Source organism: Phacochoerus africanus, chromosome 8 (genome assembly GCF_016906955.1).
Source record: "Phacochoerus africanus isolate WHEZ1 chromosome 8, ROS_Pafr_v1, whole genome shotgun sequence".
Lineage (NCBI taxonomy): Eukaryota > Metazoa > Chordata > Mammalia > Artiodactyla > Suidae > Phacochoerus > Phacochoerus africanus.
This window is the reverse complement of record NC_062551.1, coordinates 149680635-149708557: the sequence shown is the minus strand read 5'-3', so window position 1 is coordinate 149708557 and position 27923 is coordinate 149680635. Positions and strand designations below refer to the sequence as shown.

Here is a 27923-nt window from a genome sequence, read left to right as displayed (position 1 = left end):
GGTCAGGGGGCACTCCTCAGAAAGACAGGGTGAATATAGCCTCCCCAAAAGGAGGCTTGGCTTCCAAACCCTCTGGACCGTGAGTCAAGCACACTGCCCTTTGGATCCTGCAGTTTTCAAGGGAGGGGAGCAAGGCACCAAAGCGTTTTGGAGGCCACGGGACCAGCTGCCATTCCTGACATGTTGGGAAAGGGAGTGTTCTCTTTCTGACTTTGAAACAAGCATTTTCTGCCTGAATGACTTGAAAAACCCGAAGGACCCAATCCATAGCAACAGATTTCTTCAGGTTATTCTTCTATGAAGGATACCCAAGTGCCAACAGAATCAATAAAATGACAGTCACTTAAGCTGGGGCTCTCTCAATGACACACACTCTGCCTGCGCTGGTACAAGGGCACACTCAGTGCTGAAAGGCCTAAGTTGGGGATCCGTGGCTCTGGCCACCGAGAAGCTCTGCTCTCATCCCCTCCTTATGGGGCTGCTAGGTTGGAGCAGCCTTGCAGGCCTGCTGGACAACCAGCCACCCTTCACTGCTCATCACTCCTTCAGCAACTAGGCTGGGGATGCTGATAATGATAATGGTACCTGCTCTTCTCATTTATCCCATTTATGGAGAGCCTACCCTGTGGCGGGCACTGCAGTACACACTTCACATACGTTTTCTCATCCAGGCCTCAGATCAAACCTTTCCGCCTGCTACTTCCCCATTTTACAGATGAGGATATCGAGGGGACCCCAGCTTAAGTTACCTTATCTAAAGTCACACAGTGGCAGCCATAGGATTTGAATCCAAGGATGTCTGACTCCAAAGGCAGTACTCTTGTCATCATGCCACGTGGCCTCCCATAATTTTAAAAGACAGGGTTATGACAGCACAGTCAGTGGGAGAGGGAGAAGAACATGTGACAGACGCCGAAAAGACCTGGGTCAAACACCCACGCCGCGAGCTGTGTCACTTAACTTCTCTAAGCCTCTGTTTCCACATCTGTAAAGTGGGGCTTAGAATAATTTCTACCTTACAGGTTGTGAGAAGGGTTACATCAAGGGAGAACACCTAAAGCCCTTTGCAGTGCCAGGACCAGATTAGCTTCGTATGCCGAGCTCTGTCTCTGACAGTACATCCCACGAAGGCAGGAGTTAGACCTGTTTCGTTCAACCAGTACCCGGCGCAGATTAGCAACTCAATGAATTATTGGTAGGTGGATGGATACATGAATGAACAAATCAACACGTGACTGGATAGAAGGGTGAGTCAAGGCTCCTGCCCTTTCTCAGAGGATCAAGTGCCCCATCTGTACCCATCTGACGTACCTCTCAGCCTTGGGATGGGAGAGCTCGTCCCCAGGCCCACTTTCCTGGCCTGCGTGGCAGGTGCCCTCAGCGACAGCCTGCCCCGCCTTGCCGCTGAGGTGGGCATCCTTGCCCCGCCTGTGCTCTGGGCCATCACATGTCTTCTCGGCCTCGCTGTCGGACAGATCCTCCGGGGAGCTGTCTTCACCACTGGTCTCCTCACTCGAGGTCGTCTCGTAGCTGAGGAAGGAGACAAGGTCACTCGTCCTGTGCTTCCTGCACAGTGCCCGTGTCAACACAAACGAGAACTAGGTGGGCTTTAGAGAGCGCTTCCCTGCTTGCTAACCATGTCTCCCACTCTCTACACCCCCAGGCCTGAGCAAAGGGATTCCCTGAACCCTTACTGTCAGAGACACTTGCTTTTAAGAGCTCAGACTCTGACCCTGGAGGCCATTTGGGGAGAAAAGGTCATTAACTCAACTCTCGGTGATGAATACACAAAAAGACGGTGGCCTAATTGGCCAATGCATGCAGATGATGCAGACAGGCAATCTCACGTTCTCTCATGAAAGCATCTGATCCTGAAATGCTAATGTCCTGTCCAGGGAGAGGGACCCAGATCTAGGCAGACCTCCCCACCCTACCCTGAGTTCTCTGAATTGTCTGACAATCAAGTCTCTGGGGGACTGAGAGACCTCCCTTGGGCCCCCCTGTTCTAACCCAGCTTATACCTAACAAGTTTCCATGGGGTACGTGAACCTAGCACCTGCCTTTCTCAATTGCTGTTTCGACCATGGCTTCGAAGAGCAAAAGCGAGGGCATGGGTGCCTTGACTCATGACCTTCCCTCCCCAGCAGATTCTGGTTCAATCTGTGCGCCTCTACTAAGGTGGTAGACCAGGGTCCATGGAGGAAAGTTCTGTAAGATTTATTGATCCCTCTGGCCGTGGTCAACAGGAGACCCCGATGGAGGATGCTCCAGTTAAAATGAAGATTTCAAGTTCTGGGCCCATGGGACATTGCCACAGAGACCAGGGGAGACCAGTAGCCATGGCTTCTACTGAACCCTCTTATGCCCTTTCTCTGAGTGGCGGTCCCCATGTAAGGCCCCTGTGTTCAGTGGATTTGCAGACCCAGCCTGCTCCCTGGGATGCTCACATTCTTTCTTGTTCAAAGTCCAGATATTTTTTCCTCTACTGAGCTTGGAACAACTTTTTGCTTTAGTGATTAGGAAAGTGGGGACATGTTAAATTCAGTTACTGTCTTAGAATTGCTTCCATAAAAACCCCACCTAGAAGTTCATTCATTCAACAGAAATTTACTGAGCACCTACTATGTGCCAGGCACTGTTCTAAATGCTATAACCAAAGTTCCTGTCCTAACTGAGCTTATACTCTAAGTAGGGAAATGCAGAAAATAAACACAGAAGCAGTATATTCAGATAATAAGAACAATGACTAAGCGAGTTCTTGTCATGGCTCGGTGGAAACAAATCCAACTACTATCCGTGAGGATGCGGGTTAGATCCCTAGCTTCACTTAGTGGGTCGGGGATCTAGCGTTGTCGTGAGCTGTGGTGTTGGTCACAGACACAGCTTGGATCCCACATTCCTGTGCCTGTGGTGTAGGCCAGCAGCTGTAGCTCCAATTCGACCCCTAGTCTGGGAACTTCCATATACCATGGATGTGGCCCTAAAAGGCAAAAAAAGAACAATGACTAAAATAATAATTGGCCATGGGATAGCATGATGGGAGGTGGGCCTACTTTAATTAGAACAGAATTTTTCAACGTTGGCTGCATGTTACAACCACCTAAGGGTATTCAAATTCAATACCTGTACTGTACCTGAGACTAATTAAACTGGAGTCTTCAGGGAGAGCACCAGGCATCAGTATTTTTTAGGGCTCCTCTAGGGTTTCCAAGTGCAACAAGGTTGAGGACCCCTGCAGCAGAGTGGCACGGACTGAGGGCTATCTGGGAGAGGAGCACTTTCAATGGAGGGACCAGCAAATGAAAAGGCCCCAAGATCAGCCTGACTTGGCATGTCTGCAGGAAGAAAGGCGAGGAGCCAGTGGTAGGGATGAGGCAGGCTGTAGTCACGAGATGGACTTCGAGGTTTTGGTACAAAGCTGGCCTTTGTGCCGGTGTTTATGCAGGGGAGAGGTAGGACCTGCTTTAGACTTTGGGGTTAGGCTGATGCTCCTTTCTGGACACAAACTAGTGATAGCTCAGAACAAAGTGGTTTTTCCTTGGGCTACAGCGTCTGAACAGCAACCCTCCTGTGATACCCCATCTCATCATTTCTGACATTTCCCTGCAACAACAGTGATGCCACTCTTGTCTGAATCTAGTGTCTTCCTTCTGATGTGACCCGAATTAGCCGGCGTTCCAACCTTCCAGGCAGCCTCCCGGCCCCACCCCTGGCTGGGCCAGGTGCCCCTCTTTTGGCCTTTCCCAGCATCCTCTGCTTTCTTCTCATCTAGAGTTCATCTCAGCCTGTCAGTATTCTCTCTTTACTTCTGTCTCATCTCTGTCCATGTCCTAACAGGGAGTTAAAGGCAGGGACCATGATTTAACTTTTTTTTTTTTCTTAATCCCTACCACCTTACACATCATGGGTATTTAATAAATGTTTGTTGAATGACTGATTTAGAAAGTATTCTAAATCCAATGATTTACTCTCTAGACTGTATAAGGTCTGGTTCATGTTCTGAGTCAACAGACATCAGTTGTTTTTCTTTATCCTAAAAAAAAACGTGGGTTTGGTTTGCCATAAGTTCGTTGAAGGAAGGCAGAAATTAAAAGGATGAAACTTGAAATGCAACCAATTCAGAGTTTGTCCTAGATTCAGTATTAAGATTAAATATCTTCCTTAAAGGGCTCGTGTGCCCCCAAACTCCCAGAAGGCACCTTGAATCCTGGCCCCCGAGAGGGGTGGGGGTGGGGGGGACACCAAAGCCAAGACATAGTAAAAGCACAGGATCCAACAGACTACCACAGCTGGCAAGGCGCCAAACACATGCAAACCCGAGGGGGAGTTGTTTCACAGGGCCATTGAGATGAAGTCCCTTGAAGGAGAATGAAAACCAGATGCTTCCCCCTAGGAAAAGAGAGTGCTCAGGACAGCAGCGGGATAGGTAGTGTGGAGGCAGTCTGGGCTTCACGAGCGATGCTTACCCACCGTTAACCCCAACAAACTGAAGGTTCTTTTTGGTCCCATTACCTCCTGCACGGAAGCCATAGTCTTTCTTTTTCATTATGGATTTAAGGCTGGTCGACGGGGAGATCTCTAGGCAGACACAACATCACAGGTTAGAATGATCTTGGGGACGCCCCAGAACGCAGCAGAGCCGCACCTCTTGCTTTGAGGGGACAGAGGTTGCAGGTGTGTGAAGAGGTACAAAGGGAACTAGATAATGTTAATCAAATATTCGGAGGGTCTCTGAGGGGGGCCCAGCCTTCTGGCCCATGTTTGCCAAATCATTCTCATTCACAAACCCTTGACATGGTGATGACGGAGGAGAATTATTGGAGAGTTAGTGAACCATGTGGCGTGGGTGCCATTGTTATCCCTCTCTTAGTCTGGGGACAGCTCTTAGTCAGGTTGGCTCCGTGAATAGCTGAGCAGGAGAACGGATCTCCCAGCCCCTGGCCCAGCACCCACCTCTGCTCCAGGGCAGCTCAGGGATCCTTCCTGGCTCACCAGACAGTTGACACTTGTGATGTGGGGTGGGCAGGGAAAACACATGAGCAAGAGCACAAGTCTTCTTTTTGCTGAGCTCAGAGGTACAGGAGGCAATTCACAATGAGCAAGACTAGAACTAGCGCCAAAATAATGAGAAGCAGCCAATCTGTGATCCGCAGCAAAAAGCAGACTCACACGTTGCTGCCCGTGAGCAAAGCAAAATATGGTTCCACTTAACTCGAAAGAGGAGAGGGTGCAATCTCTTACAAGAGGAAGTGCCGCTTAGCCAAAGGGTCGACTTCCAAATGTATCACGCAGTCTCTCTCTTTCTTAAACACACACACACACAGAAAATATTCCATAAAATATTTCAGATCTAAATATAATGTTCCTCCAAAACCAGGCTACAGAAAAGCTCTAATGTACAAGACCCGGGGAGAACCACAGGAATGCAAGAGCAGACGAAACAATTAAGGAAGGCAGAGGTTTAAAGCATTCACAGCCAGGGCCATTCTTGGCCCTAGACATTGCCTCTGCACAATGCAAATGAGAAAGAGGCACCCTTCTGGACAGGCCTGGCAAGTGTGGGCTGGGTTTCAGCTCCTATTTACCCTCTGGCATATTTGTGCCTGGTGCTGTTAGTGCAGCTGTACATGGTGGCCCTGCCGTCGGTGCAAATGTTAGAGCAAATACAAGAGCAGGGGTACCAAGACTCCACTGTAACAGAGATCAGTTTTTATTCCCTGGGGAGGTGAGTTCCTGGGGATGCTTAAATCTTAAAAAACAAAACATATGCATGCAATTAAGACCCTTTTCCCTTTTGACTCATCAAGTAAAGGAGAAATGGTTCCCTGTCTCAGGCACCAGTATTTACCCATCGGTGGGGAGGAAGAGGGGCCTGGGGGCTCCTTCTGGGGTGGAGCCTGGGCTGAATAGGCTGACAGCAGCAGGTTGAGGGAGCTCTGTAGCTGGCTCTGGATGCTGCTGAGCTTGGAGGCTGGCTGCTTGATGGCACGGGCCAGCTCTGGGTACCCATGCTCCAGGCAACTCCACTGTTCCTGCAGGAGCTCCTGGATCTTCTTCACGTACTGCCCAATAGTGGCATCGGTGGGTGAGCTTGGTGGCCTTCCTGGGCGCTCTTTCCCTGGCAGCTCTGAGCCGGCCTCCCCTCTCCCCTCTGGGGGAGCCTGTCTCTTGCTGCTCCCTGGAGAGCCTCCTGCTCCCCTGACCAGACTCTCTGCTTCCACCTGAGGGCCTCCCTCCTGCTCAGTGCCTCCTTCTTCGATCCTGAGCTCAGTGGAGAGACAGCTATGTAAAGAAGTGGGGAGGACCACCTCAGGGCCCTGTGGCAGTGACAGCTGGGGTGGTGGCACAAGTTCTGCTGGGCTCCGATCTCCCCCTTTGTGGCTGTCCTGCCACCATAAGAGGCCATTCCCCTCTCCCCTGGCTCCCCAGCTTTCAGATCCCATGCTGCCCATAAGGTTGACCCCAATGCTCTTGTCACACGACTCCCTGGTCAAGAGTCCGTGCAGAGGGTCAGTGTTGACCATGGCATCCGTCTGGCCCTGAGCTTCTTTGGTATTCCTGCGGCTCAGCTTTTCTGCCAGTTGAGCTACAGTACACTCTAGCTCTTGAATCCTCTGCCCTCTGGCCTGGATTTCCTCCTCCTGCCGCTGGAGGGCAGCTCTGACCTGGGCCAGTTCTTCAGTTCTTTCGGACAATTCACTCTCCAGGTCGGAGAGCTGCTGCTTCAGGCTGGAGATGCTGCCAGGGTCCACAGAGGCGAGGCCCAGGCTTTCCTCCGTGACCCGGATGCCGATGCTTCTCACATCCACCTCCACAGGTGGTGGTGGGGGGATCTCGCTGATGTTGAGCTCGATTTCGTCCAGGGAAAGCTCATTCTCAGGGATAGGTGATGGCAGAGGTGGGGGGCTTGGCGTGGGGGAGCCAGAGGTCATGACCCCCGCCTCCGCTTCTCCGCCTTTGTGTTGCTCCTCTGCATCTTCTAGGACCACCAAGACGTTCGGGGGTGAGAAAAGAGGACTTGGGAGAGAGAGGTGATTTAGAGCCTCTCCTTCGCCCTCTGGAGGCTCAGCCGCCTCCTGTATCCGTTCTGGAATCCCGGGCACCAGGTCTCCCAACTCTCGGACTTCTGGTTGGGGTGCTGTTCCCGGGGTGGAGCTGTGGAAACTGGCCAAAAATCCTTCCGCGGGGCCAAAGGCGCCGTCGCAGACCCCACCTTCACCCTGAAGTGGGGGGAGGGCCAGGAGGACGGGAGAACCTGAGTTTAGGCTTGGATCCTCCGAGGCCCTGTTTGGCAGCAGTGTGGCTGGCATGCTGGATGCTCTCAGAAGCTGGGGCCGTGCGCTCCCGGAGATGAGCTCCAACTCCGGGGGCGCAGCGGCCTCCACCTGCCTGGCGGTCTCCGCCAGCAGGACCTTCCGACGGTAGCTCACATCACCCCCGCTGGCGGCGGCGGGGGGCTCGCTGAGCGGCAGCGAGTGGGCTCGCGCCTCTGGCCCGGGTGACGCCTTCCTCGGCACGGCTGGGGACCAGTTTGGGTGGGAAAGAGCAGCATGGGGGCGAGCCCCGCTGTCGGGAAGGCTGAAGTTTCGGGGCAAAGTGCTAAACTTGGCCTGCTTGGCCCTTCTGTGGATAGGAATCCTCTTAATGGTGTTGCCCTTCTCGATGTCATCCACGTACTTGAGGAAGTCCAGGTCTAAGTGGAAGCCGTAGGGGGTCTCCACGGAGTAAGGGTGGCCCTTTGGAGGCTCTTTCTCTTCTTCCCTCTGAGAGGACTGGTCTTTGGCTGGGAGACACGAGACAAGTGAAGAAGAAGCACAACGTTAATGAGCACTGCAGGGCAGCGGGGCCTGATGTGGGGGATTTTGACTTAACGCTCTGGCATGGGCCTTCTCCTAAATGTTCCAGCCTAACTTACGCGGAGATGCTCCCAGCCTTTTGGGCTGTGCTGAGAAGCTCTGTTATTAAATCAGTGTGTACTTAGCCAGTGTCTGCACGGAAATAGGTAGAGGGAATAGGTTCCAATTTGCAGGATATCATCTCAGTTACTAGTGTGGAATCTGCCTCCGGAGCAGCAACATAAAAGAGTCTCACACTGTTCTTCTGGGTTTGCGTCATGTAGTTGCCGAACTGAAGTGACCAGGAATTTGCCAAGTCAGGGTACGAATCGGCAATTATGAATATGGAAGTTTTCGAAGGATGAGATACACAATTGTCTCGATAGTTTAAAAGAACCTTGCATTATTCAAATAGGTGGTGGTAAATCTTGCTAAAGCCTGAGATATCAAGGAGTCATGCCTTCTGCATTATTTAGGCTTCCTTGGATGGCTGAGCCTCCAGGTATGTGAAGCTCAGAGAGAGTTGGAACATGTGATTATGCACAGCCTGTGCTCTTTTCCACCTGAAAACTGCTTAGTGATTAATGAACACATTTCGCTTTCTAAAACTCCCGCCAGGTAAGGAAACACTGCATTTTTCACAAACTGGTAAAAATGGACAAGAGGAAAATGGGACAATTAATGTCAAGAAGGGCCCTGGGGAGTTCCCGTGGTGGCTCAGCGGATTAGCATCCATGAGGATGCAGGTTCGATCCCTGGCCTCGCTGAGTGGGTTAAGGCTCTGGCATTCCTGTGAGCTGTGGTGTAGGTCGCAGGCGCGGCTCTAGCATGGCGTGGCTGTGGCTGTGGCTGTGGCTGGCAGCTACAGCTCAGACTCAACCCCTAGCCTGGGAATCTCCGTATGCCGCAGGTGCAGCCCTAAAAAGAAAAAAGGGGGGGGGGGGCACTGGCATACATTCTCCAAGAGATGTGGGACTCAGGTTTATTCAGGGCAACCCAAAGTATCGGGATACCATGATGAGAAAGTTCTCCATCACACCAAGGCACCACTGATCTCGACTCCAACAGAGGATGCTGAGAACAAGTCAGTCCTTGGATTATTTGTATCCATAGGGGTTTGTCTCAAAGTAGCTTGTTCCTCAGGTTAAATGGTCTTTGTCCTTTGATGTTCCTCATGTGATCCCCCCTTTATTATCTCTGTGACATACTTCTAAACATTCCATTAAAATGCTGAGCTCAGGAGAGAACACAGTGGACAGCACAGAGGCCACAAGGCGGACTCTGGAGCCTGGTCTATATCTCAGCTCTGTGACCTTGGGGAAATTACTTAGCCTCCCTGTGTTTCATTATCTATAATATGGCCATAATAATAGGTAAGATAAGACTGCGAGAACTGATTAATACATATAAAGTGCTTAGAACAAGGCCTAGCACATGATAAACATTCAATACACGCTCAATATTGTAGTTACTGTCTTTGTGGAAGCCCAAATTATAGAGAACTGAAGCCCCCTCATAGAAGTTGATTTGCTGGGTACACAGTAGGGGGGTCCTCAGATCCTTTGTATCTGACTTTGTATCTGACTCTTTGCCTGAGTCTGAGAATAATAGGCCCTGGGGGCAAAATGACAAAATAACAGTAATTCAATTCACTTATGTCAACCACTATTTATTGAGCGCCCATGTGGATTGCTAAGATAGACCCTAAGTCTACAGAGATGAATTGGGTGTAGCCCTTTCCTCGAAAAAAGTATGGTCAGGAGTTCCCGTCATGGTGCAGCAGAAACAAGTCCCAACTAGGAACCATGAGGTGGCAGGTTCGATCCCTGTCCTCGCTCAGTGGGTTGTGGATCCGGCGTTGCCGTGAGTTGTGGTGTAGATCACAGATGCGGTTTGGATCTAGCGTTGTTGCTGTGGCTGTGGTGTAAGCCAGCAACTGTGGCTCCGATTCAATCCCTAGCCTGGGAACCTCCATGGGCCACGGGTGCGGCCCTAAAAAGCGCGCGCGCGCACACACACACACGGTCCAGTAAGTGAAATACCAACAAGTACAAAGCCATGTGACACAGGTGGGAACAGACACCTGCTGAAGGACGTCTTCTTTCCCAACTTATTTTCCTAGTTTCTCCAGAATAATTTTCTTGGACTTAGAAGCTTATCTGCCTTTAGTGGAGAGGGATGACCTCATAAGAGTGACATATAACTGGGTGTTAAATGAATAAATAGCAATTTGCTAGGAGAACAGGCAGATAAAAAACATGGTAGCTGTTTATCTCCAAAATGGCCATTATCAATTCCTGCCTTCTCTAGATGGGCGAGGGAAACCCCCCATGTTGAGCGCTGGGCTCCATGTTTCCACTCTTTTAAATCTTTGGGCAGGACTGTGACTGCTTTGACCAAAAGAAAATGGCAGAGTTGACACTGAGAGAATTTCAAGGTTAGGTCATAAGAAGCCTGTTAAGTTCCACCTGGGGCTTATCCTGTGCACACTCAGTGGGAAGCCAGGTACCAAGGAAGGGGTCCAACCTCCCTGGGGACTGCCATGCTGTGAGGAAGCCCAAGAAGCCCCACAGAGAGGACATGTGGAGCGATAGAGAGAGATGCCTGGCCAGCCTGAGCTGTTCCAGCTCCTAGCCCAGGTACCAGGCATGAATAGAAGGACCTTCAGATGACTCTAGCCTCAGCCACCATCTGACTTCAATGACTGGAAGGACTCCAGATGAGAACACCTAGCTCCACCTGTGTTAATGACACATGCTTGTGTTAAGCCACCAAGTTTTGGGGTGGTTTGTTACACAGCCATAAACAGCCAGGACAGATTAGATATATGTCCAAGAACGTGCAGATGCACTGAGGTGCAAAATTGCACAGTAATTCCGGGTTCTTCTCTAAATGCTGTTGATATGGCTGGAACTTAAAGGGTGGAAGAGAAAGGTGAGGAGTAGAGAAAGAATTGGAAGGGGCAGTCAGAGCCAGATAGGGAGCCATGTGTATGTGCGCAAAAAGATTTGACCTCACTCTCTAGGTAACGGGAGACATCAGAGGGTTTTTGGTGCTGATCCACGGGGTTGGTCCAAGTTGGGTTTCAGAGTTTCTGGGCAAATATCCGGACTCAAGGCAGATAAGGAATAAATGCTCCTCCAGCACCCAAAAACTCCAAATAAGTTCCCACTGAGTTTTTACCAACCTACTTCCCCTCAAAGAAACTACACTCGTAGTCCTCAGTAAATGACAGCACTTGCTCTCTGTTCATTTTCCCAGGTGAAATGCGCTATATTCTTGGGCCTGGTCCACTCAGCAGCCTCCTGGATTATAGGGACAAGCCAAGTCAGAGAGGAGATATTTGTCTAAAGTTAAACAGGGAGCAGATTTATGACCCAGAAGGCAAAGAACTCTCTAAAGGAGAGACTGCATTATTTATCTGCTTATTGCCTCAATTCAGTAGAAATGCACTGATTTGCCCATCGGCCTCTGGGAGCAGGTCCAGAGCACAAATACAATAATAGCATCAAATGAAAAACAGTGAATTCAAAGGCAAAATCTTCCACAAGGGAGAGTGAGGTGAACCAAAAGAAGTCTGCGAGACTGAGCAGTTACCCAGGACGACGGGCTTAATAGGTGCTTTTCCAAGCTAGCATTATGGGATATATCTCACACACACACACACACACACACACACTGTGCTTCTCTGCCTGCCACCCATCATTCTGCATTCTTTCTCCCAGTAAAAGACAAATGCTGAACCGTGAAGAGGGAGCTTGATCTGATGTGCTAAGGGATCTAAGCTCACGTTAAGTTCTGCTCCTTTCAATTCCACCTGGTGATAGGTATGCAGGAGCTCAGAATTCCAGGCACTGGGTGAGGGCAAGAATTAATTAGGACGACTGTTTCTGCTCAAAATGAGCAGAAACCCACTGCCATACTGGCTGGATTTGACTCCTGCCTCTGTCCTCTCCTACCTCTATGACTCTGAGCAAATTGCTTACATTCCCTATGCCTTAATCTTGCCATTTGTAATGTGGGGATAACAATACCCAGCTCAGAGAGTTGTTGTGCTTGTTCGCACTGGGACAGGAGAGAACAAGGCACAGGTACTCAGCAAAGGGGCCCAGAGGCGAGGATGGGCTGGTTCTAGACGGGGCAGGAGGGGATTCGCTGAGAATGTGCTTTCTGGGAATATGTAACTGTGAGGGCAACAGCCTCAAGAGGGAGTGAGAGTCCAAGAAAATACCTCGGGAGAAACTGGGGAGATGAGTCAGGGGAGAAGCAAAAGGAGGATATCCGAGGCTCAGAGCTAGCTAGAATTCCCTACAGAGTCTCCATCTGAAAGCACACGAGCTCACGAGGCCCCTGGAAAGGACCTGCAAAGAGTGTCATAACTAAGAGTTACATACCGACACAAGAAAGGGGATTAGGAGGATACAAGGGAAGCAGGGAGGTGGCGTCGTCGTTTTCCTGAGGGACAAAGTAGAGTGGGGGGCAGGTGAGCAAACCCATCAGAGGCACTTAAAGTGAGAAAACCATGTCCAGAGCCTCCATGCTGTTTTTGAAGGAAATGGGAAAAACAGAAACTAGAGAGAAAGGGGCCAAAACTACAACCGGAAAGAATGGGAATTAAATGAGCCTCTTCGAAAGGCCAAGACAGTGGAGGCTGTCTTTTCCCTCTTCTGCCTTTATGCTGTGAGACGTGTGTGCCTGAAGAGAGGGGTGCCGTTCTCAGCTTCTTGTGGGTAATCACGTGGAGAGCAAGCAGCCTTGCAGAGGATGCTGAGCGGGGACAAATGAGGCAGGCAGGGATGACAGGCCCCCGGGGCATTAAGGGAATTAGCTGGTATTCTGTGGGACCGTTTCCAGGGATGCGCTGAAAAGGCAGCTCTCTGGGGAGAGAGGCAGACTTTCGAAATATATGGTAACTGCATTTAGAAAGAAAGAAGAGGCAGGGCTGGCGTGGCTGTCTGGTCCTTAAGTCCTGCACCAGAGAGGGGCCATATAGGCGCCCCTGTTTCCCGACATTTGGCGATCTGGAAAAAGCATTTCATTAGCAGTCAGGGGATCAGGGTCTAGTCTATGACGTTTGGCAAGTTTCCTGGGGAGGGGAAGAGGGGAACATTTATTAGGACATTCGGAGAGTTATTACTCAACAACCTTACATGCATTATCTCACTTAGTCCTTTACCAACTCTGTGAAGTAAATTTTTTTTTTAAGGCCACATCCACGGCATATGAAAATTCCCTGGCTAGGGTCGAATTGGAGCTGGAGCTGCCAGCCTACACCACAGCCACAGCAATGCCAGATCCAAGCCATATCTTCAACCCCCACTGCAGCTCATGGCAACACGGGATCCCCAGATTCGATGGAGGCCAGGGATCGCATCTGCATCCTCATGGATACTAGTTGGGTTCATTACTGCTGAGCCACAATGGCAACTCCCCCTTTTTTTTTAATATTAATATCCGCTTATGGATGAGGTGTGGCAGACTGTTTGCAAAAGTAGCCACAGTTACAACCCAGCCTTGTATACTTCCCTTCAACATTGACCCTAAGCCTGGCTTTGAGACTTGCTTTGGCCAGTGGATCAACAACAAATGGAGAGACTTGAAAACTGCCTGCACATTGGGGTTTGTCTTGCTGTGCTTGGAACCCTTCTGCCACCATGTGAACAAAGCCCAGTTAGCCTGCTGGACAGTAAGAGACACATGGCCAAATCATTACCAATGCTCCAGGGGACATAGAGTCAACCACCAGACATGTGAGCGTGTCCATTCTAAACCATCAGGACAAGTCACCCAGAAGACCACACACATAGATGAATGAGCCCAGCAGAGATCAGCCAAGCCGACCCAGCCTGGAACGATGGCCCAGCCAACCCACAGAATCTCTTGGGAAATAATAAATATCTTCAAATGAATAAATTTTCGAGCGGCTTGTTACACAGCACAACTAACTGACAGATGAGGGAAGTGAGGTGCAGAGAAGTGAATGCCTTGAAGGATCACACAGGTGTGAATGGGGGCTCTTTTTCCATATACGCGCCTCTTTCTTAGACTTCAAGTTCCTCATCTCCACAATGAGTTGATTGAGTGAGATCACCCTGCTCCCCTCTTGGTGCTGGGAAGGGATGAGAAACACTCCAAGAATTACACAAGTCTAGTATAGACATAAGGTTTCACTGTCATTCCCATCACCTGCTCTTGATCATGCTTGAAACACAGGGTCTGGGTCTCCCAGCACCGCCTGTTTGGGGACGGTCTCCCGCAGGATTCCCCTAAGCTATTTCCAGGATTTATGGTAAGGATCCCTTTCCAGCCCAAGTGTTCACTTTAGATCAGGGAATACCAAGGAGCCTGCCTACCATCTGTCTTCTCCATCTTAGGGAAGGCTGGCTGCCAGTTTCTCAGGCACTCTTCATCCAATAAGTCTGTAAAATTCATTGGAGTGTTCTGAAAGAAAGAGGGGTAAAAAAACAGAGTCTCAATGCAGTTAGAATAAGAATGGAGGGAACATTAAAAAAAAAAAAAAAAAAGTAGCACTCATCCTTGCCTTTCTCCCAGGGTGTCCATAAGCACAGAGCCCTCCAAGGAGGGAGAGTAAAAGCCTGCACACACTCCCAAAGTCCAATCTTGTGTGTGTCTTCGTGGAATGTTTGCAGTGATTGACACCAAAAGAAGCATCTGATCCAGCCCCCTCACTTGGCAGATGAGGAAAATGAGGCTTAGAAATTAATTGTTCTGTGCAAGGCCTCACCGCATATTAGTGAAGGAACTGAACCCAGGGCTCTGACAGCAGCACAGTGCTCCTTCCAAAAGACCAAGACCTAAAATCTAGTCACACCTCCATCATGGTAAAAGAATTATAATCTGAGAGTTCCCATCATGGCTCAGCAGAAACGAATTGCGACTGGTATCCATGAAGATGCAGGTTCAATCCCTGGCCTCGCTCAGTGGGTTAAGGATCTGGCATTGCTGTGAGCTGTGGTGTAGGTCTCAGACATGGCTCGGATCCCGCGTTGCTGTGGTTCTGGCGTAGGCTGGCTACAGCTCCGATCAGACCCCTAGCTTGGGAACTTCCATGTGCCTTGGGTGCGGCCCTAAAGAGCAAAGATAAAATAAAATAAAAAATAATTATCCATTTTGTGAAAAGCTGGACCCGGAGCACCTATAAATGATCTGTGACACCCCAATCAGATTCAAGACAAAGATGAGCTAATTGGAAGGACTGACTAGGAGCCGATAGTTAGGCATGGTTTCTAACCGTGGGCAGAACAAGGGGGCAGTTTGCCCTCAGGAGCCCGAAGACATCAGTAACCATGCAAGCAGAATCCTCTCCTGACTCTGAATTAGGGTCCCTTGAGGTTTGATCATAAATTCTCCTCAAAGTTTCAATTCTTTTTCTGGACTATTTCTTCACATGGTAAACAACCTGGCTCCTGCCCCCAATACAATAAATCATGCAGGAAATTGGCTTTTTATGATTGTAACGCCACACACATCAGAATAATAAGTTATCTGTGACACCTCAGCAGTGCAAGTGGGGTTGTTTTAGGAATTCCAATGTGCTTGACGATGAACTCTAGATCAGAAAAGTGTACCAAGGATAAGGACAAAGTTGGGGGGAAGTTGGGGGGAATTGGGAGGAACAGAAGGATAAGGAGCAGCCCCCAGCAACCCCGGATGGAAAATGGGTAACAGCAAATAAAATGGAGACGAGGGCTGGGAAACATCAGACCTGCCAAGAAAGAGGAAGTCTGACGTTTGCCTGACAGAAAGTATCACGTATCCTTTTCTGTGAGCACCTCTGCTCACTCTGAAGTCATCTCCCTGCTCCGGTCTTGGTTTGTCTATAACCATGTTCTATGAAGGTGGCCAGAGGGCCTTCGCTGGTGCAGGCGCCATGGAGCCCCGGAGGGCAGGCGGGGTTTCCGTCCGCAGAGACGCTCCTTGCAGAAGGATCACAGACACAAAGGGCCTTGCTGACCTTTGTGGCCACAAGCACTTGAACTTAGGGGCAGCATTGATCCGGAGCAGAGAAGAAGGATGAACATTGATGGTCCTGGAGGCTAAGAGTGGCCGCTAAGGAGGCAGACAGTGGAGAGCCGTGGAAGTTTCTGCCCACGGCCAAGGGAGGGTCACCCTTGTTAGAAAGAGGAGGTTCTGAAATAACCTGTTGTTTTGGATGATGATGGATGAATGGATAGAGAAAATGTGATACAGGAGTTCCCGTCGCCATTCAGCGGTTAGTGAACCCGACTGGCATCCATGAGGATGCAGGTTTGATCCCAGGCCTCACTCAGTGGGTTAAGGATCCAGCATTGCCGTGAGCAGTGGTGTAGGTTGCAGACCCGGCTCGGATCTGGCGTTGCTGTGGCTCTTGTGTAGGCCGGTGGCTACAGCTCCGGTTAGACCCCTAGCCTGGGAACCTCCATATGCCACGGGTGCAGCCCTAGAAAGGCAAAAAGACCAAAAAAAAAAACAAAACAAAAAACAAACCCAAGATGTGATATATATATATATATATATATATATATACACACACACACACACACACACACACACATATATGTATATGTATACACACACTATATATATATATATTCACTATATATATAGAGAGAGACAGAGTTCAGCTATCAAAAAAGAAGGAAATCTTGCCATTTATAATCACATGGATGGACCTCGAGGGCTTTATGCTAAGTGAAATATGTCAGATAAAGACAAATACTCTATGATAGCACTTATATGTGAAATCCTTATTTTAAAAAAGTAGAACTCCTAGACATAGAGAACAGATTGCTGGTTGTCAGAGGCAGGGCTTGGGGGGTGAGGGGTGAGCAAAATGGATGAAGGCGGTCAAATGGTACAAACTCATAGTTATAAGATAAATGAGTCCTGGGGATGTAACGTGTGACAGTGGTGACTATAGTTAACAATACTGTATTGTATTTTTGAAAGTCGCAAAGAAAGTAGATCTTAAACGTTCTCATTCAGAAGAAAACATTTGTACCTGAGTGGACATAATGGATGTTAACTAAACTTATTGTGGTGGTCATTTCACAGCATATGCAACTATCAAATCATTGTATTGTACACCTAAAACTAAGACAGTATTATATGTCCATATAACTTAGTGGAAAACGAAAAGAAAGAGAAGGGTCCTGGCAGAAGATTCTGCTGATCTCAATGCCTCAGGTCAGCAGTGCGCCGCCCTGGTGGCGCCTCCGAGACGCTGTCGGGCAGGAGACGCCCTGCAGCTTCAAGGGAAAGCCTGGGGAAGACAAGGGCGAGGATGCAAACCCTCCCCGCGACCCCATAGCCTGTCTTTCCATCATCACGGCCTCTCCTCTCCCCCTGCTCCCCTCTTCCTCCCACCTCAGAACCTTGCTGAGCGACAGGCAGAGCTCGGAGCACTTGACCTTCTTGGATCACGTCATGCAAGTCTCCCCCTAACCCCAAGAGGATTATCATCGTCTCCATCTTCCAGGAAGGGAAACTGAGGCTGAGCGAATTGAAAGCGCCCCCCCCCCCCCCCCGCCGCCTCCCCGCCACAGAGCAAGCAAGTATTGGAGCGGGATTCGCTCTCAAGTCTAGCTGCCCCCACGCCTGTGCTGAGAACGGAAGTGATATGTAAACACCTGGCCACCCCAGCTATCTTTGTGAGGGGACGCATTCCTGCCCCTGATGCTCCTCTGCCCATGAACGTGACGCCTCTTCTGGGCAGGCGGAGGAGAACGGCTCCCTTTGTTAAGTCCTTCTGGCCAAAGCGTGATCTGCTTCTCTGAGGCTGGACACCAAGCAGCAAAGCTCCTCCTGAGCAAGAGGGTGCAGGGGGGCCTCTGGCCACACAAACTCACCATCACCTCAGGGAGTGCAATCACACGCACAGCCTTTGGTTAGAGTTACAATTCAGCCCTTCCTATATCAGATCATGGCGCTTCAAATAACTCTGCAGCATACTTGGGGTCAAATTTCATTAAAAAAAGAACTCTATAGAGACCTCTAATTGTTCCCAGAGACTTGAATTTTTCTAAAATTAATCTTTCCAAGGCTATGGAAATAAGATGGAGCTGACACCTCGATTCTCTAAACACGGAGGCCGAGCAAGCTTTCACTTAGAGTTTCACTTAACACTCTGCAGGAAAGGAGGGGGATGTCCTGCCCTCCTCATGCCACTTCCAGGCCCACCCACCCCAGCCTTCTCCACTTTGGCCTGTGCTCCTTGGTACAGATATCTTGGAATTTAGCTGAGGGGGTTTTCTTTAAGTGGGTGGATGTTTCATGTGGTTAGGTGAGTGGAATGGAAAACAAAATGCTGCATTGATACATGCTACTTTGTTTGCAAGACAACAGAACATGAAAAATAGCTCTGTTGGACAGAATTCCCCTTTAAAGTGGAATTTTGTAACATCCAAGAGCATTTTAAATTTTGGCTCAGAACCCTGTAATACCTGGCATTATGTAACTTTTCATTTGTTCACGGCCTGTCCCAGGATCAGGAATGCCCGGTTAGGTCCCGCCTCTTTCATGAGCTCATCATATGCTAGATGTTTTGAGTATATATAGCTTTAGTTGTGTGTGTGTGTGTTTTCTCTCTTTTGTCTTTCTAGGGCCATGTGTGACAGCCTAGGGATGGCATGGGAGATACAGCTGCTGGCCTACACCACAGCCATAGCAAACCGGGATGTCAGCCACGTCTATGACCTATAGCGCAGCTCACGGCAATGCTGGATCCTTAGCCCACTGAGCAAGGCCAGGGATCGAACCCGCATCCTCATGGATACCAGTCAGTTTCGTTAACCACTGAGCCATGACGGAACTCCTATACAGCTTTAGTTTTCTTTGGTACTTTCCCCCTACTAAGCTTTTGAAGGTCAGAACTCCTGCAGGACTCATTTCTGTGGCCACAAGCCACCCTCCTCCCGGTCTCCCCACCACATCTCTATCCACCTTTATCCTAACGTGTGGCAGATCATCTCTAAGTTACAAATGTGGAACAATGACTCAAAGAGGTTATGTGGCCAATCCCGAGTTACCCAGTTAATTAGGGGCAGAGCAGCTTGTGTGGTTCCATCACTCTGTACTGCCTCTCAAAGCCAATGGGCAGTGAAGAGGTGAGGACTGAGGCGGCCAGTTCAAAATCTACCAAAGAGCAGTCACTTGGCAGACAGCATTGATGGCCCATGTGCAACTACCAGGCCATGTCAGAAATGGTTCCTGCAGGGTCCATGCCCAGGAGCATGGGTTTCTCCGGGTTAGCCCAACTCTGGCAGCATAGACCCAGGCCCTTCTCCTCTCCAGTTATTCTTTTTATGATGCCATTTTCAATCTCATTTTAACCTCAAATACAAATAGAAAGAAACCTCCCTCTACTTAGCCCTGAAACAGAAACCTCGTTCTGTACTTTTGTTCCCTGCAAACCTCTCTTTATTCTGCAATAATAAAAATGCCATATTTCATCCCAGAACAGGCTGCGTGCCAAAATAAATAGCACCTTGGATTTCCTTAAAAAGAAAGCTTGGCTCAAAGCACAGCCTTATTGCCATGAGACTTCTTGGAGAATTCAACCTTACAAAGTCAAATATTTGCAAGGTAGGTGCACCGAACAGCAATCTGTCAATTCCTGCACAACCTCTTGCAAATACAAAATGCTCTTTCTGAAAGGAGGGGGGGAAATTACTCACACCTTGCCTACAGGTCTCCCCAAAGGTCGAGAGCTTCCCATATTCCCCACTCCAGGGTCCCATGTCTCCAAGTGAGAATGTCCCCTGTTCTAAGAAGCAGAAGGCATCTGACAGTGCTGCTTAACATTAAGAGAGCTGAAGCCCAGGCACCGGGAGAGTGAGCCACACTCCTGAAAAAGACTCTGCCAACCGAGTTCTCCCACCGGCTTACTTCCCCCTGACCCAGGAAGCAAAGAAATAACTCACGCTCAATAAACGACACATTAACACAAGCTCATTAACTGCATCCCCACGCTTTTCTGCCAGTGTCTGTCATTTTTGCCTGCATTGCAGCAACTCAATTTGGAGCCTTATGAAAAAGAGAAAACTGTCGGGAGGAAAGCTGTGACCACATTACCTTCCCTTGGCATCCTCCCCCTGCCACAGCCCGGAGCCGGAGGAGCCACCGCCTCCTCCCAGAAAGCCGGGTTCTGCTGCTGGGCTGGATCGCCCATGAGTTCAGCACAGCAGCACCGGCTCCCCAGCTGTTAAAGATTTTGTCAGGTGATCCATGACCTTGCTGGAAAAGCAAATACTGACTTCCTTTTTGCTCACGAGAAGAGAGGACTGGGGTCAGGGAAGAATTCAGTGCTCAAGAAGCTGACACTGGATCTTGCAGAAAGAGGAAGAATGCTTAAATCATTCAATCGGAAAGTTGGTTCCCAGAGCTGCTACCAGTTCAGAGGGACACATCTAAAGATGCTGAAACGGTGCACACGCTCCCCCCCCCGACTCCCCCGAATCTAGGCGCTCATCTGTGAGGGGTCATAATTAATTACGCTTTTCCTCCTCTTTCCCTGCAGCTGAGTGGCTCATTAATAAAACTGTTCCTAATGAGAACACAGCCTCTTGAGGAGCTGAACCCCTCCCGTGGTGCATCTCTTTCTTCCATGCTCTGCCTTAGAAACTTCCTCCCCGCCCCGGTCCTCGTCCTGGGTCCCACAGCTGAGCAAAGCTGCTTCGAGGGATCCCCAGACCTCTCACTGCCCAGATCAATCAGTGACTGAAGTCTAACGGGACAGAGCTGGAAGAAAACAATGACCAGGGAGTTCCCAGGACCAGACTGGCAGCTCCTGTTTCCTGCCGCTCTAGTCTGATGCCCCAGCACCGAAATGCACTCAATTCTGGCAGAAAGAGAAAAGCCAGGAAGTACCTACTGTAAGCCTCCAGCTCCCGGCAGGGCTTCTCGCTGCAGCACGAACCAGTGCCTTCAGAAAGGGAGGGTACAGGAGCCGGGGAGAAGGCAGCTGTGGAGGAGGAAGGTCCCAGGGTGTCCCAGGCAGGCGCCGCTGTAAGGAGTCTCAGCCAGCCCACTGCAGCCGCAGCTCTTTGGAGCAGAGGCAGGTGTGAGGCGCAGGCACAGGCTCCAGGCTCTGCAAATCCAGCACCGCGACTGGAGCTGAAGGAGATACGGGAGGGGGCGGGTGCAGTCAACACAGGGCCAGGAGAGCTTCTGGGCTCCTGTGTACAGGCTCAACAAAAGGATTAGAAGACCTTATCCCCTTGACCTTCTGTGGCTCTAACCAAATGAGTCCGTCCTAGGAAATGAAGCCCTGTCAATAAGACATGTCAAAGCAGCTCTGACCTTTAGAGATGCTGCCTGTCAGAGTGTGCTTTCAGAGGCCAGGGCAGATTCCTGTCTAATCCACACTGAAATTGATGCCAGAGCCAAGTGTCACCCTGACGTGCTGCCTGCATCCTGCCCAGGACACTTGGAAGGCACTTGGCATCGTGGGCCTCACACCAGCTTAAGACAGCCAGGCGGAGCTGAGCAACCAACCACACTTTAAAGGGGAGGAAAATGAAGTGACTTCTCTTGGCTCACCCAGGAGTGAATACGGATTAAAATGAAGGTTCTTAGGGTAGGAGTTCCCGTTGTAGTTCAGCAGAAATGAATCCGACTAGTATCCATGGGGATGCGGGTTCAATCCCTGGCCTCACCCAGTGGGTTAAGGATCTGAGGTTGCCGTGAGCGGTGTAGGTCAGAGACGAGGCTCGGATCTGGCGTTGCTGTGGCTGTGGTATAGCTCCCATTCAACCCCTAGTCTGAGGATTTCCATATGCCCCTTGTGCAGCCCTAAAACACACACACACACACACACACACAGATTCTTGGGGTAGAATTCTGTGTCTTTCCACTACACTGGGTCGCATTTCTTATTTTCTTCGGAAGATTCTAGAGCATCTTGCTCTGGAGGGAGGTTGACAGATTTACTGCAGGGCATGGGATAATGTGATGGAAGAGGTTATGGACACCAACATCCACTTTTTTCAATCGCCAAATATATTTTCCCTTGTTAAATGAGTACATAGGCCAAAGGATCAGAATAAAAAAATAATCAGAAATGCTCCTTGAATTCTGAGGTTATATGAAAAAAATATACTGAGGAGTAAGCTGCCTCTCTGATAGATTTTAAATGATGATCAAGCACCCCCTCCAAATTGGCTAGAGAATGGCTAGAGGCATAAGACATTGCCCCAGGAAGCTGAGTGAAAAAGAGCTCCCCATTTCACCAGATCCCATGACTTGCTAGCCACCTACTCTTCCTTTCTGGTTTATCTATATGACAGAGGTAATCTTTCTCTTCCTCTCCCAGGATAAATTCTTTCTTTTCCAAGACACAATGGTGAGAGGCTTACTTGCAGAGCTCAGCTTTTCTTGAAACACCCAACATCCCCCAAGCTCTGCTCAGCATCCCCTCTGTGTGCAGTGGCCAGCCTTCCTGCTTCCACTGCTCCTGTCTTCCCTTGACTGTCACAGTTTGTCACCTGAATTTGAAGTACCGTCCCTATGTCTGTCTCCCTGACTAGCATCATGGGCTAGATGTTCCATAAAATCTATGAAACTGAATTTTTCCGCAGTACCGACAGCTCTAAACACAGGTGAGCTCTCCAGCTATCCCCTTAAGTACCAAGAAAGCACCTCTCCTTTCCAACAGGTGCCAGGCCTCTCATCACATTGAAAAAGACTGCAGAATGAGGGAAGGCAATACAAACCCTTAGCAACGCCACAGCTCAGTGTGGCTCAGATGCCAGGACAAAAGATTCATAGGAAAACACCCACACACACACACCTGCAACCAAGTCCCCCCTCCTATTTCAGCCTTCTTTCTGGAGACAGGTAGCATTTTCAGTTCTTCAGGCTCCACATGAGATGCTAGTTCAGGCATTGTACTGACTGCCTATGTCTCTAAAAGGAGGAGAGATTCTTCTGTCTTTTGTGTTTTTCACGCTTTCCCAGTACACTCATTTACCTCCCTGGTCAAGCAAGGAGGTGAGCAGAACCAGGAATGGTACCCTCCACCCTCCAGATGAGAAAACAGAGTCAGTTGCCAAGGTTACAAAGCTAAGAAAAGGCAAAGCCTCAACTCAAACGCAAATATTCTGTCTTCTAGTCTAATTCCCTTTCCTCTACACCACACGACCTGGACTGGGTATGCAGGTAAAGGCGGGAGACACACAAAAGCCATGATGTAAGCGTCAGTGCTGGTGCCGTCCTGAAAGTGACCTCACTTTTAGGGAAGATCTTCCTAGGAAATACCAACAACTTTCTCTAGGGGGGAATCTGAGCTTTTATGGGGGGGGTGCCCTCCATAGCCCCCCGCCCTTGCCTTACTGGGATACTGGCATGTCCACACCCCTACACCTCACTCAGGCTTAAGACTAAAGCCAGTTTCATGTTCACACCAGGTCACCCGAAGAATCCCCTGGACCCAACGCATTTACCCACTAGAATTTTTCTGGTGGGGTTCGGCCAAAGGGAGGTTTGACTCCTTTTAGAAACCTCCGACTTCTAGGCACAGGTCCCCTCTGGCCCTAGAAAAACAAAAAAAGGTGGACCATCTACATCCGGCAAGACAGTGCTAGGCAAGAGGAAAAAGAAGTAGAACTATCTGAAGAATGTGCCTTTTATCTAAGCGGCCCCTAGGCTCTTGCACTTTGCTGGGGGAAGGTCAGCTGTTTGGCAGTCTGTGCTGAGGAGGGCACGCTACTGGGGCACACGTGCTGCTGAAACAGAGCCTCTCAGAGCAGACCCCTGACAGCCACGGCCACGGCCACGCGGATGGGACGCAACTTAATTGGACGGAGACATCACACGTGGGAGATCTGCGGGTGTAGCCGTCCAGTGGGAATGAGCTATTCCAAAGATTGCTCCTTGAAAACAGACGAAAATTTCTCAGGGCGGAAACAGGGCCAATTGCAGCGAGAGAGGAGGCTGCACTAACCAGTGAAAAATGCTCCTTGGAGAAAGAGAAAGGTCTCGGGGCCACAGGGGAAAAGACCTCTGCTCCTCATCCCTCCCTTCAATTAGACCGTTCCCGAACACGCTTCTTCCTCGACTCAAACACAGTTAAATCAAGATGCCAATAGATAAATGAAGGAGGGGCACATGCAGACCATCCAGAAAAGAAGAACTACCCATGGTTAATATTTGAAAAATGTTTAACTGCACACATTTATAATCAAAGATGCTAGAGAAACATCGAAATGCCCTTACTATTTACTTACCCTACACTGTGCCAGGCACTCCAGGTCCATTCCCAAACCAGCCAGCTTAATGCCCACAAAAGCCCTATAAAGTAATACTGTTATTTCTATTATCCAAGGACGAAGCTGAGGCTCAGAGCAGTTGCGCAGGTACCAAAACAAAGGCCAAGATTCAAATCCAGTTAATGTGCTGCTCTTAACCGTGGTATGACCCAAACTCTCTTGCAACTTAGAAAAAAAAACCCACAATTTTATTTTTAAATTTTTTTTTGTTTGCTTTTTAGGGCCGTGCCTGAGGCATATGGAGGTTCCCAGGCTAGGGGTCGAATCAGAGCTATAGCTGCTAGCCTGCGCCACAGCAATATCAGATCCAAGCCGCTTCTGCAACCTACACCACAGCTCATGGCAATGCCAGATCCTTAACCCACTGAGCGAGGCTGGGGATTGAATCCGAAACCTTATGGTTACTAATCAGATTAGTTTCTGCTGTGCCACAATGGGAACTCCCAAAACCCACAATTTCAAAAAGAAAGATCCTCAGTGTTGATAAGAGTGTGATGAGAAGGGGACACACCCACCCCAGGAGACAGCAGCAGAGTCAGGGCAGCTTCAGCCAACAGAGAGGCCTCTCCCAGCACAGAGCCTGTGTGTGCAACTGCACTGGCTTAGTTTATGCACGTGCACAGGCCACTTCAAGGTCAAATATAACAAAACAGTGAAGTAAGAAGATGGAAAAGGTCCCAGTGACATTGGATTTCTCTTCTTGGTCTACAAAAAAAACCCCATCATTATTACGATGTGTTCTTGGAAAATAAAAAATAAATTATTTGAGGGGGCAAGGTAGGAAATCACCACCATCCTACTGTCTTGACACAACTTATTTAATGTCCATCTATTTTGCATATTTTAACATAACTGAAGAGCCGTTTTATGGTGGTTAAGAGTCTAGACTCCAAGTCAAGAAACCAGAGCTAGAATCCCAGCTTTGCCAGTGACTGTAATCTTGGGCAAAGTACTTAACCTCTCTGTGAGGCCTCAGCTGCCTCACCTGTACAAGAGGAATAGTAATACACCCTAGAATTCATGGATCTGTCAGGAAGATTAAGTAAGATGCAAGAGGAGTTCCCGTTGTGGCTCAGAGGAAGCAAATCTGACTAGTATGCATAGAGATCCAGGTTTGATCCCTGGCCTCGCTCAGTAGGTTAAGGATCCAGCATAGCTGTGAGGTGTGGTGTCAGTTGGCAGCTGCAGCTCCAATTAGACCCCTAGCCTGGGAACTTCCATATGCCTCGGGCGCAGCTCCAAAAAAAAAAGACAAAAAAAATAATAATAAGATGCAATACATGTCCACAACTTAAAACAGAGGCTGGTATATAGTCTGTGTTCAGTAAACAATATATACATTAGCTATTAATATAATGATATAAATTCAATTATGAATTTAATTAGTATTTAAAATTCTATCACGTAACATTTAGAAAATATATTTATACCTGCTTTATAATGATTACTGTAAATGGCTATGCAAGATTCCATGACCTTAGGCCTTATTTTCCACCTGGGGGTCATTCCACCTCAAGTTTAACTTTCCCTGCAATGCTACCAGATTGGCCAGCCTGACAAACAAGGCTGCTGGGCAGGTCTCCAGGGAATACCCCAATTCCAGATGGCTGGAACCCAGCTGCCACATATGATGATGAACGGTCAAGACCAAGGACTTCAGGGTAAGGTAGACCAGGTTCAAGTGCTGGTTGTGTGACCTTGAGCAGATTTCCTTACTCAAGAAGAGCCCAGCTCAGTACAGAGTCGTGAGAACCGCATGAGATAAAATACATGAAGTGCTTGTGCCAATTCTTGGCATGTAATGAACACTCAGTAAATGTTAGCTATGATTACTTTTTAAAACCACAGTGTTTTAAGCAAGGAAAGGGCAGGGATTGCATTTATTTTATTTATCACCCTATTCCTAACAGTTGGAATGGTAGGAATGCAACAACAATGTGTTGAATTAATGAATAAGTAAATGGATTAGCAGACGGAGTACAGAGACTGCCAGAGCTGGAAAGGATTTTTTTTAAACAGCTTTATTTAGATTAATCTACATACCGTACAGTTTACCCATATAAATTATACAATTCAGAGTTGTGGAAACATTGCCACAACGTAATTTTCAAAATCGTGGTAAAATATATATAACATAAAACTTACCATTTTAAACAATCGTTGAGTGTAGAATTAATTCAGTGGCATTCACAGTGCTGTGTGACCATCCATACTCTCTCTATACCCCCCAATGTTTTCATCCCTCCAACATAAAATCTGTAACCTACTAAACAATAACTCCCCATTCTCTCTTGCTCCCAGCCCTAGTAACATCTATTCTACTTTCTGTCTCTATAAACTTGCCTATTGTAGGTACCTTCCGTAAGTGGAATTACACACTAGTTATCCTTCAAGGTCTGGCTTATTTCACTTTGTATGTTTTTAAGGTCCATCCAAGTTGTAGTGTATATCAAAATTTCATTGCTTCTAATGGTTGAATAATATTCCATTATACACATTACCACACTTTGTTTATCCATTCACCTATCAATTGACACTTGGGTTGCGTCCACCTTTTGGCTATTGTGAATAATGCTGCTTGCTGTAAACGTTGGCATACAAGTATCTGTTCAAGTTCCTGCTTTCATTTATTTTGGATGTATACCTAAGAGTGAGATTACTGGCTGATATGGTAATTCTATTTTTAACTTTTTGAGGAACTGCCAAATTATTTCCAAAGCAGCTGCACCATTTTACATTCCCACCAGTAACACGTGAGGGTTCTTTGTGTGTATTTCAGTTTAACAGAATTTTTATTTTATATCATTGTATAGTTGATTTACAATGTTGTGTTAGTTTCAGGTATAGAGCAAAGTCATTCAGCTATATCCATTCTTTTTCAGATTTTTTCCCCATGTAGATTATTACAGAATATTGAGCAGAGTTCCCTGTGCTATACAGTAGGTCCTTGTTGATTATTTATACACAGTAGTGTGTATATGTTAATCCCAAACGCCTAATTTGTCCCTCCCTACTACCTTTTCTCTTTGGTAACCATAAATTTTTTTCTAAATCTGCGAGTCTGTTCCTATTTTGTAAATAGGTTCTTTTGTATCATTTGTTTATATTTCACATATAAGTGATATCATATTTGTCTGACTCACTTCACTTAGTATGATAATCTCTAAATCCATCCACGTTGCTGCAAATGGCATTATTTCATTCTTTTTATAGCTTAGTAATATTCCATTGTAGGTGTGTACCACATTTTCTTTATCCATTCCTCTGTCAATGGACATTTAAGTTGCTTCCATGTCTTTGCTATTGTAAATAGTGCTACAATGAACAGTGGGGTGCATGCATCTTTTCGAATTATGGTTTTCCCTGGATATATGCCCAGGAGTGGGATTGCTAGACCATATGGTCATTGTATTTTTGGTCTTTTAAGAAACTTCCCTACCAGTTCTCCACAGTGGTTGTACCAATTTACATTCCAATCGACAGTGTAGGAAGAGTCCCTTTTCAACATATGAGGGTTCTAATTTCTCCATATCTTCACCAACACTTGGTTTTTTTTTCCCCATTAAAAAAATTTATAATAGACATCCAGGTAAATGTATTAGGTGTGTCGTACTATCTCATTATGGTTTCGATTTGTATTTCCCTAATGACTAATGATTGTTGAGCACTTATTCTTCTGCTTCTTGACCATTGGTATATCTTCTTTGGAGTAATGTCTATTCAAGTCCTTTGTCCATTTTTGAATCATTTGTTTTTGTTGTTGTTGTTGAGTTGTAAAAGTTCTTTATATATCCTGGATATTCATCTATTATCAGATATGTAC

The 27923-nt window shown here is 48.1% G+C and overlaps 1 protein-coding gene across 4 annotated transcripts in view; it reads right to left on the bottom strand.

Moving 5' to 3' along the window:
- The window catches only part of KANK4 (KN motif and ankyrin repeat domains 4), a 73729-nt gene that overhangs the window by 20138 nt on the left and 25668 nt on the right, over positions 1–27923 (bottom strand). Inside the window, exons 2-6 of one of the 4 annotated variants that reach the window (XM_047788840.1) lie at positions 20703–20948; positions 14189–14276; positions 5849–7783; positions 4467–4578; positions 1312–1530 (exon numbers count right to left, since the gene is read on the bottom strand). In XM_047788840.1, coding sequence (XP_047644796.1) covers positions 1312–1530; positions 4467–4578; positions 5849–7783; positions 14189–14267 — 2345 coding nt within the window. In that variant the 5' untranslated portion in view covers positions 14268–14276; positions 20703–20948. Of the gene's footprint in view, positions 1–1311; positions 1531–4466; positions 4579–5848; positions 7784–14188; positions 14277–19907; positions 19980–20702; positions 20949–27923 lie in introns of those variants that run through there. The other 3 variants (XM_047788838.1, XM_047788842.1, XM_047788841.1) reach the window with 3 other exon arrangements.